This window comes from Manacus vitellinus, unplaced genomic scaffold (genome assembly GCF_001715985.3).
Source record: "Manacus vitellinus isolate BGI_N305 unplaced genomic scaffold, ASM171598v3 scaffold_31_pilon, whole genome shotgun sequence".
NCBI lineage: Eukaryota > Metazoa > Chordata > Aves > Passeriformes > Pipridae > Manacus > Manacus vitellinus.
The window spans coordinates 695,270-710,009 of record NW_021940379.1 but is presented as its reverse complement, the minus strand read 5'-3'; the positions used below and the strand labels follow the sequence as shown (position 1 = coordinate 710,009).

General features: G+C 40.2%; 2 protein-coding genes across 4 annotated transcripts; one reads left to right on the top strand and one right to left on the bottom strand.

The window, feature by feature from the left end:
• Position 1: 1 nt before the first annotated feature.
• HSCB (HscB mitochondrial iron-sulfur cluster cochaperone) lies at positions 2-2,435 on the top strand (the record flags this gene model as incomplete). The annotated part of the gene is made up of 4 exons (XM_029961194.1): positions 2-160; positions 638-782; positions 1,645-1,692; positions 2,284-2,435. Coding segments are annotated over 4 exons (444 nt in total), but the record flags the coding sequence as incomplete, so codon positions are not given.
• A 549-nt stretch (positions 2,436-2,984) lies between these two features.
• LOC103760312 (solute carrier family 2, facilitated glucose transporter member 11) lies at positions 2,985-14,190 on the bottom strand. 3 transcript variants are annotated; one of them, XM_008926797.3, is made up of 12 exons: positions 14,114-14,190; positions 11,654-11,752; positions 9,973-10,133; positions 9,162-9,286; positions 8,789-8,918; positions 8,130-8,278; positions 6,774-6,961; positions 6,151-6,261; positions 5,939-6,040; positions 5,334-5,409; positions 4,727-4,854; positions 2,985-3,792 (listed from the first exon to the last, which is right to left on the bottom strand). In XM_008926797.3, the coding sequence occupies exons 1-12, from the start codon at positions 14,129-14,131 to the stop codon at positions 3,574-3,576; spliced, it is 1,506 nt and encodes a 501-aa protein (XP_008925045.2). In that variant the 5' UTR covers positions 14,132-14,190; the 3' UTR covers positions 2,985-3,573. The 3 variants fall into 3 exon arrangements, with proteins under 3 accessions (XP_008925045.2, XP_017931834.2, XP_017931835.1); XM_018076345.2 differs by lacking the exon at positions 14,114-14,190 and adding an exon at positions 13,671-14,057; XM_018076346.2 differs by lacking the exon at positions 11,654-11,752 and having other exon boundaries at positions 14,114-14,162.
• Positions 14,191-14,740: the final 550 nt, after the last annotated feature.

Sequence of the window (14,740 nt, the reverse complement as noted above, 5' to 3'; positions counted from 1 at the left end):
TTTTCCGCATGTAACAAAGTGTATTCTGTCACTTGTTATTAACTTCAAATTATTTGTCATCCACTTGCAGAAAGAGCAGTATTACTCTGAGCAACACTCTTCCCTGATCAACAAGGCCTACCAGACCCTGCTGAACCCTCTGAGCCGGGGCCTCTATCTAGTAAGGTCTCCATTAGGTGTTATCAGTGTCCCTGTAACTCACCAGAGGGGCTGGGGGTGCTGTGAGGGACCGGACCTTCCACTCCATCCTTAACGTGCTGATTCACATTCCTCTGAAGCAGAGGATGACCAGGGACTGAAGGGAGACCAAAAACAAGCTTGTCCAAAAATTAATCAGCTTATCATCACATTTGCTGCTCACATTACACTTTTTTTTTCCCACGTCACATGTTGTGTTTGGCCACGGCTGCTCATATGGAATTTCAGTCTGGCAGCCTTTGTTATATTTTTTGACTTGCTGATTTTTATGGTCAGCCTGTGTATGGAGCTAATTTTCAGACTGATTCTGTTTATGCACCTTTCATGTAATACACGTTTATCAGATACGAATCTGAGCGGGCCCCTCTAAAAAACTTAATAATTCCCGTTGAATTAGATGTAATAGTGCTTATTTTCAAATTTCCACTTCCTCTGCCAGCTGGAGCTGAGTGGAGTGGAGCCAGCACAAGAGACAGACTGTGATGCAGACTCAGCGTTCCTCATGGAAATCATGGAAATTAATGAGAAATTAGCAGAGTCCAAAAATGAGGATATCATTGAAGAAATTGAAACTTTAATTAAAGGTAGGTTATTATTTGAGGGATTTGTACAGAAATAATTTATATCTTCTGTAACACAAGAGTCTTTTTGAAAGCTTCTGTCTGTTTTGGTGTGTTTCTTGTAGTGTCTTCAACTTGTGTAAGTCTGCAATCGATTCACTGTAGGTGCTTCTGCCCTGGTCCCCTTCCCCAGTATTGTCTTTACCTATTTATGCACCTAAACATCACATCTGGCTTGAGAACATCTGTATAATAGAACCTATTCTGATGGCAAAATAAGTATATATAGACTATAAAAAGGAATTTACTCAATCTTTGGCAGATCAGGGCAAGTCAACTGTTCCAAAGAAAGAATCACTCAAAATGAAGTTGAATAAAATGCTTGTCTGATGATATTAAATAATGTCATTTACATAGACATTGTATTTCTTTCACCTTCTTTAACTTACCATTATATTAAGTGGTTATTGTCCTTACACAAGCAACTTTCTTTTTATGTTGTCGGTGATACCAGAATATTTGGTTTACTGATATATTTAATTCTTTACAATAACAAAGTGTAGTGTGCCAAAAGCAATTAGAATAATTAAAATAAAAACTGAGTAGAACAGGAGAAAATTAACTGTAGCAGGGTAAACTGATAGACCCAAAATAAGTTAGATTGCTGGGAAGTTAGTGACCACTGATAGGCATTGGAATTCCTGTCTGTAAACCTCTTTAATTTGAAATTATAATTAAAACATTGACAGCAGTATTATGAAGAACTCTCTTAGCTGCCAGAGACTGAGACCAGTAATGAAATTTCCCACCACAGGCAGTTGGAATGCAGTGGTATAAAATATACTAAGTATGTAACAAAAAGTGAATTAAATCATTTGTTTTGCAGTTAAACAAGAAGAACTGACCAGAGAGCTGACTGCAGCTTTCGAAAGAGGTACCTGTTTTTATGAAGTATTTAGCTGCTGTCAAATGCTTAAAACCCCACATTCTCTCACTGGCAAATATTTCCTGAACTATAGAACAGAAATACTACATCAACAAGGGTTCTTTGTGTGGTATTTAGAATAAGAACTTCTAAACTGATCTTTCTGCTGATTCAGGAATTCAGGACCTCACATTAAAAACAAAATCCAGTACAAAAGTTCCATTTAATTAATTTTGCATCAAAATAATCACTTTAAGTGGGAATGCAGATGGTAAGAAATTGTGTCTTTCCCAGAATACTGTGAAGAACACACTCTTAGACCTATTCTGAGATTTTACACTGGAATTTGGGAGATGTTGTCCTGCAGCCTTGGAGCTGCTCTGTGCAGTGACAAGACAGGAACGATTCCATTACCATGGAAGCTGTGCAGCTGGAAAGAAAGTCCTGCTTAAAATAATAGGCAATGTGGTTTTAATAGTGTCTGGGCCCTTGCAGCTCACAGCTCTTAGTAGTGAAACAGCTACTGTCATTGAAATCTTGAGAGTCATTTTGAAAATGCAAATCCAGCTCTCCCTCTGTTAAATGTTTATTTCATTTCAGATGATCTTCAAGAAGCTAAGAAGCTTCTAGGAAAAATGAAATATTTTGCAAACTTAGAGGATAAACTAAAGACCAAGAAGATCCCTTCCTGATGCTGCCTCCTTTGGGATTAATAGTTAATGTTATTTTCAATTAAACAGTTATCAAAATCAGACAAATGGTGTTTGTTTCCTGTGTTTCCATTAGAAGCTTTAATTCTGAGAGGAGGAAAATAAATGTAAAATGCAGTGCTTGCTGCAGCACTTCAGTAAGAGATGGCATTTGAAAATGCTTACAACCAGGAGAAGTTGTACTGGGTAAGGTGGGCCACTGTCCTGGCAGCTACAGGTATGGAAACAAGGGTCAGAAAGGCACACAAACATCGTATATAAGTGAGATTTTTTACTTACTGAAATATGGAGAATGTATTTTAAGTTGAGAAAGAGTCCTGGACAAAATGCTAGAGATAAGCAGAAAGCTCATTCAGTATGTCCTGCAGGCTTTCTGCAGTCCCCTTGTGTGTGTTCTCTCACACCATCTTGAAAATTCTTATGAGGTAAAAAGTATTTAGTTCCTGTCATCTGTGCTTTCCACTACTGAATGCTTTTGGTATGTTGATCTCAGTCTGACGAGAACTGACCTTTAAGACTAGAAGAGGTTTTACCCTGTTGCATAGTTTAAAATGTTAAGATGCTAGGTTAGGGGAAAAAAAAAAACCCAAATTCAAACCCCAGAAACTGTTTTATTAGGATACAAGTCTTTATTACAAATACCAGTAATTCAGAGAGGTGCTATACCATTGTTGTACAGTTACAGTAGTAGGACTGGGTAAAGAAAGAGTGAAAAATGGCAACTAAATACCCCTATTTCTACATAAACTGGAATATTTCAAATACCAGTTTTCAGCAGGTCAGTTCTTGTTTGGGTTTTAACAAGAACTCAGTGTTTTACTCAGTGAACCATTTGGATGCACCCAATGAGCAGAACTGAAGATGGGGCTTTGAAATGCAAGAAGAGCCACTGAATTATCCACAGAAATCTGCCAGGGAGTTCACTGAACATCCTCCCTGGCATTTCTGCATCCCTACAGCATCAGGTTACAGTTAAATGTCAAGTCTTCTATGGATAATATATAATATGTTGCTAATAGTATGTCAGCAATACATGTTTTAACAGCATTTCAGCAATATTAACTTGCCTTTAGTTACACTTCCCCTAAATACACGGGAGAATTTAATAAGGCATTTGATCATGTATTACACTCCTAAGTTAGTTCATAATTCTCACTGAAGTTCTGTTACAGCCATAAAATTATGAAGGACTTTTTAAAAATTCATCTTGAAGTTGTGTTCTTTCATAAAGCTCTGTCTCCTTTTTTCTGGTATTTCTTCCAAAATTAAGCTTGTGAAATTCCTTTTTGATTTCCAGAAAAGATTTGTTTTTTGTCTCAGGAATTACAAAGAAGATGAAAGCAGCAACAAAGGAGCACTCCAGTAAGAACACCAGAAAACAATACTGCTTCAGTCCATTCTGAAAATGAATTGATTGCAACATATTTCAAGTGTAACAGCAGGTTTGAGAAACAAGCAGCTTTTTATTTCCATTCACACCTAACAGTGCTGCTCAGATATTTTTAATAAAGTCATGAAATCTATCCTTTACATGTAACTTTTTAAAATTTTATTTTTTTTAGATAAAAGACTATCAAGTGCTATCAAGTGCTATCAATAGACTGGGTAGTCTTTTATTTGAAAAAAATAAGATAAGCCATTTGAACACTAAACAATTCACAGTCTAGGGAAAAACTCAACACTTGCTTTTTAGCTGTCACGTATTTTAAGATTATATGATTTACCTTTTTCTGGAATATTAACATTTTTCAGTGCTATACATTAAAAAACCCCGACTGTCTTATTGAGAAACAGCTCAACCACAAAGAAAGAACAGGCAGACCCAAATACTCTGCTGCATGATGTTCCTGCAGGTTTTGTTCTCAAGAGCAAGTGCTAAAAGATACAAAACTGGACATGAAACCCTCTGTTGCCTTTCCTAATAATCTGATCACAAAACCCTCTGTCAGTTCAGTGAGCTCTCAGAGGTGGCCATCAGAGGTACTACCTTGATTTTACTCTGCCATAAAAGCACAAGGCACTGTTAAGAAATGTCTTATCTGAATCTCAATATCTGATTTTTTCTTTTTTTGACACTTTTTTCATTTTTTAAATCTGAACATGAGAATTACCCCCCATGCATTCCTTTTAATTTTCATTTATCATGTTTTATTGTTTCTGTGAGATCTAAAAAATATTTTAAGACTGAATGAATCTAGTCAAACTCATTTGAGGGGCAGTGTGCATCCTGTTCAAGTGTCACTGAATAATATATACAAGTGCATATAATACAATATAAGCAATGGGATGGAACCTGGGAGCAACCATCAGGAAATTGTGCTGTGCATACTTACCACTATAAAGGGAAAGAGCATTCCAATTGTGAAGAAACTAATCCAGCTAAGAGTCCCTCCAATCATGTAAGCAGCAGGACGTGAGGACTGTACAAATAACTCAGCTATCAGGGTGTTGGTTATGCCACCTGGGAACGGGTCAGAAAGAGAACAGAGTATTGTGCTAAATGTCCATCTGTGGTATGTCTAATGCCAGAAAAAAATGAGTTGCTTTTGAACATGCCACTAGCTGATCTATTATGATTCCTAACAGTGCACTTCTGAGGCTACTGCCCTGGCAGGAAGGAGCCAATAAAACAGCTGCATTTCAGCAACACTGCTCAGGGAGCAGGGCCCCATCTGAGGGGTCACAGCTTGTTTCTTGCTCTGTGAATAACTCCTGTGTTCTCAAGGCCAGAACTAAGCCCTCTCTCACACATAGCTGCCCCAGAAGGGTGCATGGTAAGCCTCAGTTTTGGGCTACAGGATGGGGTCACTTGGGTTCCTTGGGCAGAGCACCAGCAGCTGCACCGTGAAGACGTCCTGCCTGGTGAGCACAGCAGCACTGCCAACACCCCCTTTCCCTCCCAAACCTTCCACCACTTGGACACACATTCCTGTGCAGTACCTGGTCCCAGCCCAAAGCTCAAGATGAAGGCAAATATACACATCATGCTCACGTAAGGCACCCAGGAGTACAGGTCCTGGAACAGAAAAGAATGAGAAGGTTTAGTTCAGATTCTGATAAGCCAGTTTTAAAGTTCAGCTTAACAGTTACATTTCATTTTGTATGTTACTGAAAGTAAGACAGCAGTCACTCATGACTGTTTACAGCTAATTCATTTAACAGTACTGCTTTGGAGAATTTAAATAGTGTTCATTCAATAATTTTTACTAAATTGTATCACAGAATCACATAATCATAGTTATGGTTTGGGTTGGAAGGGACCTTAAAAATCCTCTAGTTCCCACCCCCCTGCCATGGGCAGGGACACCTCCCACTATCTCAGGTTGCTCCAAGCCCTGTCCAACCTGGCCTTGAACACTTCCAGGGATGGGGCAGCCACAGTTTCTCTGGGCAACCTGTGCCAGGGCCTCACCCCCTCACAGGGCAGAATTTCTTCCTAATACCCAATCTAACCTACTCTCTTACAGTTTAAACCCACTCCCCCTTATCCTGTCACTTTTCACTCACTACAATCACATCATGTAATAGGAATGAGTCCTTTGCACCTGGTAAGTCAGAGACAAGGTTAGAACAGTGCACCAGAGGGTCATGAGGAGATAACCCCCAATGATGAGGTATCTTCTTCCCACGTAGTCTATCAGTAAACCCTGTGGATAAGACATAATCTTCTGTTAATATATTGATCTCATTTTTACCAATGTTCTTCAAGAAGCATCATTACTCTCTGTGCTGGGAGGTAGAACAAATTGCTCCTTACACAGGAGAGGGCTGTGAGGCATTCACAAGCTCCAGTGCCAAGTGTCACGTACGGGATTTTCTCAGCTGAGATCCCAGCTGCTTCAAAAATGTAAGTTGCATAGAAATAAATCTACAACAGAAAAAAAAAACAACAATGAGGCCTTCCTGGTAGTTAAAACATTGACTGGAAACAAAGTCTAGCTCATACTAAGCACACAGTTCAATGTATTTTATATTGCGAGTTACTAATCCCACATAAGCACCAAAAGGAATGTGTTAAATTCATGTCTGTGTAAGTATATTGCTATCAGAGAAGCAAGTAAAATTATTCAACTTTGTAATGCTTCATATTCCTAAACCAGACACAAAGAGATAAGGTGATCCACATTTATTTCCTTTTTCAGAACAATGTAAACACAACTATCAAGTCATTCTTTAAAGAAATTTGCATACCACAAACACAAAAATGAGAAAAAAAATTTAAAAAAAAAAAGAGAAACACTGAAATAATGCACGGATATCCTTTCCCACTTATCCCATTTCTCTGAGCTTCTCTAAGCGGATCCTTTGTGTTAACAAATGGCTGAAAAACAGATGGGATTCAAATCACTCTTTAAGCTGTTAATTCATATGAAACCTTACAGCATTTATCCCACTGAGCTGTTGGCCCATGGTCATCACAATCACGGTGATGAGCTGCCATCTCACACCACGGTCGGTGAATAACTGCCAGGGCTTCTTGGGCTTCTCCCCATCCAAGGCAGAGGATTCCCGCTGGATGTCTTCCATCTCCCTTCGAGACTCTGAAGAGCCATGAAATCGCTTCAAAGCTAAAAATAGAAAAAAAAACAACTTCCTTTATGTTTACCTATTAACCACAACTCCTGGAAAATCATCTCTTCCCACAGTGACCAGGCTTTTGCTAGGATAGGAAAACTTTGATTTGTGACTTGTTTTTTCCTTGCTGGTTTTTAAACATTTTTTGCTGTGGTGGATTTGGAGGATTCTGTGGCGTTCCTTTATTTTTTTTTTAAGAGGAATATCTGACCTTGAAATATTCACCAAGCAAAATATTTTATATCTCATCCCCAGACCTCCAAACAGTCTTTCCATTAAAGGACAGTCTTACCAGTTTGAAGTGTTTTGCTTATATTCTAGGCAGAAATAAAATAAATCTCTTGTGATATTTAGTTTCTTCTTGCAGTATAAAGAAAATTGTGTAATTTCAGGATAAAAAAAAATCACAACTAATCTGAATTTCTATCTTTCAAATTCTAGTAGTGTGTGGGCTTCATTTGCTCCTTTCTGCAGAACTCAAAGCTATGAAAGTACAGTTGTTTCTTGAGTAGGGTTTGAATAAAAGGAGAGCAATCATAGATCTCTCAAAGGTAAAGGGAAAAGTTTAAGCTGTCATAGTTCTCCCACATGATATAAAAAGGGAAAATAAAGGTATTTAAGAGATAACTGTTCAGAAAACGGAGGATTTAGGAGTTTTCTGCTCAAATAACCAATGAATCACCCTTTTTCAGTAAAAAGCTCTCCAATTTTTCAGCTACTTATGCCATCTCCTTTTTAGATTCTTTCCAACTATTTCTTACAGGAAAAGTACAACACTACCACTGAAGGGAAGAAAATATCTGGTGTAATTAATACTTAATCTGTGACGTGACCTGAGAAATCCAGTGAGAGGTTCAGTGATTCACAGATGTTACTTTGTCCAAGAGAAGAAGTATGAAACCTTTAGAAATTTCATTAAGGAGTAACAAAACATGAAGTTACATTTGAAACAGGATAATAAAGTTTTGCTCACAATCCACTACAGGCTCCAGAGTTCCATAATCCCTTTTTCCACATAAGCTCACTGGAGGAAAAACATGGGCCAGAAAGCACTAGGTGATATAACTGTGCTGTGTAGATGAAGATAAAAGGAGAATCTGGAACCCAATATACTCATTGTACCCTTCTGAAGACACAGAAAGTATAGATGCTCTATATTACCTTTGGCACAGCTCAGCTCATCACCTCTGTCAATAAGAAGGTATCTGGGACTTTCAGGAAACCACGGCAGGAATAAAAGTTGGGCAAATGCTGGAAAACAGCTGCTGGATAGCAACAGAGGCCAATGCTTTTCTTCACCCAATAATTCCCTGTGTGAAAAAGAAGGTGTGGATAAAGAAGGTAAAGAAATATAATAATCAGCTACTGGTTACTATTAATGCAGTCTCTGCTCTTGGAACTTAAGATCCAGCTGGATGAAGGCCCAGCAACCTCCTCTGATTTCACCAAGGACAAAACCAGAGGTAGTGCTACGGCACAGAAATGATAAGTGCTTTGCTCCCAAGTCCTGTCTTGTGAACATTCACTGCCTCCAGCAAGTGACTGGCAGAAAACATGAACTCAGCACAAGTGTACCTGTTTTATTGATGCTGTTCTGGCTGACTCATCTAAACTGAGACTACTTCCCTAAGGAGACAGTGCTGATGGCTGGCAGTTGTAGGAATAAGGTGACCAAAGCAGGGTTTTCTTCCTCCAGGGAGACCTTCTCTGTGAATTCTAATGCTACAATGGCACAAGGAATGTTCTGCAAGGAGCTGCAGGAAACTGGAATTCTTTACATGGGAGTAACACAAGACAGGGGAAAAAAAAGTATTTCTAACCTCAAGCCAATTATTTGTCCTGTCAGAATCCCCCCAGTCAGAAAGATGGAAGTCCCCATGGCCAAGCCACCTCTTAGATGTTTTGGGGCAATCTCCCCAATATACAAAGGCTGCACACAGAATCCAATACCTGCAAGTAAATGGAAGAACATTTTCCTATCAATAGAAATTGCTTTGCAAAGAGTTACTAAACCAAAACATGAAGGAAATCAGATTTAGGTAATTTCCTATTAATTTATCTGCCTTCAGATTCCAAATTAGACTACAGAACATTTTTGTCATAAGCACATATCATAAAACCTAAAGAATCAGCAGTAACAATAATTTATCATTCACCATAGTTTATTGAGAGTAGGAATAGGGAATCATTCACCTGAATTTATGCCAATCAAAAACCTTCCAGCAATCAGTAACTCAAACAATCCTGTAGGATAACTGAGCCCCATTAAAATGGAAGCTAGTATTGCTATAATATTATTCATCAAAAGAGCTCCTTTCCTAAAGAGGAGGAAAAAACAAAAAACAACAACAAGAATGAAACAAACAAAAAACACACCACCACAACCAAACCATTTGAAACAAACAAACAAAACCAAAACAATTAAAAAAAAAAAAAAACTAAAAAAATCAACCAGACATTAAGGAAACCTGCAAAAATATGTTTCTTAAAAAGTTTTCCTTTCTGGTAATATGGGAAAAAATGGGCTTTATACTGAAGAAATGTGCTATTTCCTGGAAACCCAAACATCTGAGAAAATGCTTGTGTTTTTTAAGTGTCTAAACATAATAATAATGCATAAATATGACAGAATGCCTGACAAGATAGGAGTGGGGTTTGTTTATTTACACACATGAAGTGCAACAGATGAGGCAGCACGTCCTTACTGGCACAAAGGCTGCAAATGCGGGGGCACACCCATGTTTGCAAACATGCTCTCCTACTCAGATTTCAGTAAATGTTATGGGAAGACTAAACTGGAAGGTTATATAATTCAGGCCTCATCCTTTAAAGTCACATTGGAATAAACTGTAAAACTCTGCTAGAAAACTGTTTTGAAGTGAAAAACATGTATAAGTGCTCAAGGTGCTCTTTTCTCCCACTCTTTTTCCATTTATTTTCTTTCTATTCCAGTAAGAAGGTAGGAAAAGCAAACATGCTGCCATATGCCTGCTGCTGCACTGACCTGCCCAGGCGAATTGCCATGCTGCCTCCCATCAGGGCTCCACACAGGCCTCCAAGGGAAAAGATAGAAGCAATGACAGACCACAGGAAAGTCAGCAAATCTGGATTTAGTTCCTTGTGATAACGACTAGTCCAGGTTTCGTTTAAGAACTTGTGTATATGCTGCAGTAGAAAAGAACGAGGAATGTGTAGCATTATGTGCAGCCCTACAGCACCCCACAAATAGCTTGCACCCCAATCCTGAAAACCAATTCTGGGAGCTAACAAAAAGTATCATCTTATTTGTATTATATTAAAAACACCAATGTTTAGCAGAATCTTCCTTGACTGCAACACCGTTTCCTACTCCTCACACACATCAAAGGCCACTGAGCAGCTCTGCTTTGTGCCCTGGCTCAGGCTGGCTGTGCTGCACCACAGGAGAAACACCACCCTGCACGAGGGAAGGGACGGTGGATGATTGGTCCTACTGATTTTAGGAACATCTCAGAGCACAGAGGCCTTACAACCTAAAATATTGTACAGTCAGGAGACTCATTCTGACACTTGATCTAAATCTTCCTGCCTTTGTGTAATCCAACAAGTCATAATAAAATCCCTTTTGCAACTCTAATAATACTCCACTTTTCTTAAGAGTATTCATGTGTCAGAACTTTGAAACTGTTATTCTAAATGCTTGGTCTCCCAAAATCTGTGTTTAGAAACTCCTGAACTGACATTTATCTGTAATAAGAGACTTCTGTTCTTTGCCAGCAAACGAAGACTTTACAGAAGGACGAAGTTCCTGGACTGTCCCTCTGTTTACAGCATATTACATGTTCTTTCACAAACAGCTTCTTTTAAGCTTTGTAAAAAGCATACAGTGTTATATCAAATTCAGTCTTCACAGTTTCACAAGCAAATCAATCAGCTGATGGTAGAAAATTATATCCATCGCTTTCACAAGACCATTTGCTCAGATCCTCTTGAGTCATCCACAAAATAGGCAAAATCCTTGAGGCCCTGGCAAAGAATCACAAGTAACAAGTAGATGAAAATACCTACAAGTTACTCAGCCACTACAGATGAAACTTTTTGTCTCCCTAAGATCTTTTTCAGTAAGCTGCCTTATGATGGACAACTATCCTTTTTCCCTGCTATCCAGTGACAAGAGGTGTGGGAATGGTTCCAAGCTGTGTCAGGGGAGGCTTAAACTTGATATTAGGAGAAACAGTGATGACATCCTACAGAAACATTGGAGCAGTCTTCCTAGAGAAGTGGTCAATGCCTCAAGAGCATTTGGACAATGCCCTTAGTAACTTTTGGTCAGCCCTGAAGTGGTCAGGCAGTTGGACTAGGTTGTCATTGTAGGTCCCTTCCAACTGAAAATGTTCTGTTCTATTCTATTCTTAATGTTCTGGGCTATTTTAGTCAAAGGCGTAACTGAAAAAGATATTTATTCAGTTAATCCTTCTAAAACATACTTAGCAGAGGTATTTAAGTGACCTTTATCTGACACAGAATACCTCTGACAGGAGGTACTCACAAAGAAATTCACATGAAACCCTTTGGGAAATCAACAAGTATCCTTCACATGAGAGGAAGCCTGTGTTGGATCCCACTGCAATGGCAGCAGAAGCACATTTGGCCTCTTGGCTGAGCTAGAGAGGAAACAGCCCTGTGACCAAGAGATGAGCTTTTACCTGTGTGGGTGCATTGATAATGGAGACATTATACCCATACTGAAAGGTCCCTCCAATTCCAACAGCACAAACAGCCAGGAACAATGTCCAGCTGGGGAGCTAGAGAACAAAAGAAAGTGGAATGGGTATGAAAAAAGAGAGGTCCTTGAACACACATGCAGGTAATATCTAGGAGAAAATCGTGGTGAAATACATCATGTTTTTACTTTGGAACAGTGAAAATATCTGTTTAGAAAACTGCATGAACTCCCAAACACCTGCAGCAGGAGAAGCATTTCACACTGACTTCAGCCTTGATCATTAACAGCCTTTACAGTTGCCACAATCACAAGTCTCCAGATTAAATGTAGGCAACATAACCACTGCAGGTTTTATTGGGAACTGAGGAAATGCTTTTTGCATGAGCCACACGTCTCATGGTGTCTGTTTTTAATGAAAGAATGCAAGGACTGTTTATGTTTGGTGTTAGAGGCACAATGATTCAGTATAAGAATTAACCAAATCCCCATTTCTTTGACACACGTTTCGACCAAGATGTGAGAAATAACAATATTTTATTTCCCACTGCAAGTCCCTCAAATGATTACTCAATGTCTGCAAATTGGCAGTTGCTAAGTCTTAGTATCTTAAATTACAACATATTGTTCACTGATAATAGTATTCAATCTGAAGTATATTGGCATGTATTTTTTAATTTTTCAATACTGATTACCTAGTTATATTCCTAAATCAGTATTTATAAATTAAAATTAATAGAGTCACAGATTCATCAGTTTTAAGGTAAATAAAAATTGCTGTTATGATACATTTAAATCTCAAAAGTCTAATTGGTCATAAAACATTATACTTTGGATGAGTCCTCTGGGTCAGAGATCTCCAGAGGTCTGTACAGTGTTTGGCTATCTCATGTGGTGCTTTCTGACTCTACTTTTTACTGAATATGATCATACTAAAAATAACATCCAGTTCAAATGTCTAGCAACACTTTCATTTAAAATTAGGTCCTAATTTCATCTCATAGTATCTTATTGTCTAACTTCAGCTGGACACGACGTCGTCTCCTATACTAAAGGCACTTCAGTGGTCAAATTTCCCCTGCCTTCATTTTTATAAATTTGAACTCCCTGAATTTTTCATTGTAAGGTATGTAGACTAATTCTTCATCATTCTCATTCTTGGTCCAGTTCCCAGAAATGCTGAGTTATTCCAGATACTATAGTGTATTCTGAAAGAGCTGTGTCTTTCCTAAAGATAATTCACCAAAACTTCCTTGCTTCAGGACTAAAACTCAGAAGTTGAAACTGATCTTAATAAAGTGAAATTTTTTTACAGTTTCCAACAATAAAAAGTGTTTCTCGAAATTACAAGCAAAGCAATGAATCAAGAGTAATAAATAAGGGCTGCAGTGAGTATGGTAGAAAAAATAAAACTAGAGGAGGTAAATACTGGCACTGCACACTCAGACCTTTCCGTTAACCAAGTACTGTAAATGTATTTTGTGTGTCTCATGGGTACAACCTGGAATCTAGAAAAGACAGAAAATAAACAAACAACCCAAAATCATTAATATACATCACATAAGTTTTGTTATGACAGATCTTTTGTTCTTCCTGCCCAAAATCAGCCTGTCTCATTACACTGACATGTTGTCTCACATTAGAGTTTGGACCCTGATTTCTTGGAGAGAGCACAGACAACAGCCTCATCTGTTCTGTAAGCTACTGAACTCCTGACCATTTATAGGCACTTTCACTTCATCTCAGAAACACAACACAAACAAAATTCAATTTACACTCAACATAAAACACGAGAATCGGAAAACATGCTTTTATAGCTTCCATTGTATAACACAGCTAGGTGGCCAAGGAAAGCACAGAACTTTATCAGCCTACTCCCTAATGCTTTTCTATTTAAAAGCTAACATGAAACATCAGCGCATTTCACATTTGTGCATCGCTGCTAGAACTACAGACTCCCTGCAGGATCCACATTCTGAGGCCAGGACAGTTCTGCTTACCTTGCTGGGCGAGCTAGACCCTCTGAGCAGCGGCCGGTGCTCCATTCTGAGCATGGGCTGAATTGGATTTCCTTTGCAAAATTTAGTAAGACTACATTACAGGAATAAAAGGTGCCAGAGAAATTAGGTTACTATCATATTAGGATATAGCTAGGTTTTGTTTGTTTGGGGTTTTTGGGGGGTTTTTGTTTGGTTTTTGGTTGGCTTTTGGTTGTGTTATTATTTTTGTTTTGTTGTATAGTTTTGGGGTTTTTTTTTTGCTATCGGGACACTCCTCCACGGTTCAGAACTTTTCTGTGACAGAAACGTCCAACTTTGCTAAAGCCTCACAGCAGCCAGGGAGAGCTTTCCCACCTCTAACACCGCTGCACAAGCACTGTCCCCCTCCAACTCCGCGCAGAACCCGCAGCCTCCCGCCACCAGAGACAAGAACGAGCGGTTACCGTGTGCCTCGGGGCCATCCTTCGCTCTCGCCGCCTCCCCGACAGCGCCTGAGCTCCTCAGCTGACCAGGATTTGGCCGCGGACCAGGATTTGGCTGCGGAGCGCGCCCGCCAACGCCGCCGGATTAGCCGTGCCCGCGGACAGAGCGGGGCTGTCTCGGAGCTTCCCGGGAGGGGGGGGTCGGTCCCCACCGTCCGTGGCAGCTGGACCAAACGGCCGCCCACAGTCGCGACCAGGGCCCCTCACAGTCGCGAACAGGGCCTCCAACGGCACAGCGGGGCCCCCCCGGCCCCCGCATGGCTACGGCCGTGACTGCGCCCTCGGACTGCAGCCCCACAGCGCCCGCAGCCTCCGCAGCGCCCGGGACTATCGACCCCATCAGCGCCCGGGACTGACAACTTCCCACAGTGCTTCCGCGGAATCCTTCTCTGAAGCGCGGCGAAGCCTGGAAAGGAACGCGGCTCTGGTGGCGGCCCAGCTGCGGGCCCGGCCCGGCAGGTTGAGCGCTGCGGGGCGGGGGCGGTTCGGCGCGGGAGCCGCCTGGGCCGTCCGGAGGCTCCGCGGGCGCGGCCGCGTGCGGTTGTAACATCGTTTTTCTGCCCCGCAGCAGAATATGCAGCGCCCGGC

What these genes read in the sequence shown, in the direction of transcription:
- LOC103760312 (XM_018076345.2), bottom strand. Translation starts at nt 13,724, where the DNA reads ATGCTCAGAATGGAGCACCGGCCGCTGCTCAGAGGGTCTAGCTCGCCC. An exon ending in GGACAAATAATTGGCTTGAG is followed by an intron (nt 8,279 to 8,788) that starts GTTAGAAATACT and finishes TTTTTCACACAG; the next exon opens with GGAATTATTGGGTGAAGAAA. An exon ending in GAGCTTTGGGCTGGGACCAG is followed by an intron (nt 4,855 to 5,333) that starts GTACTGCACAGG and finishes ACCCGTTCCCAG; the next exon opens with GTGGCATAACCAACACCCTG.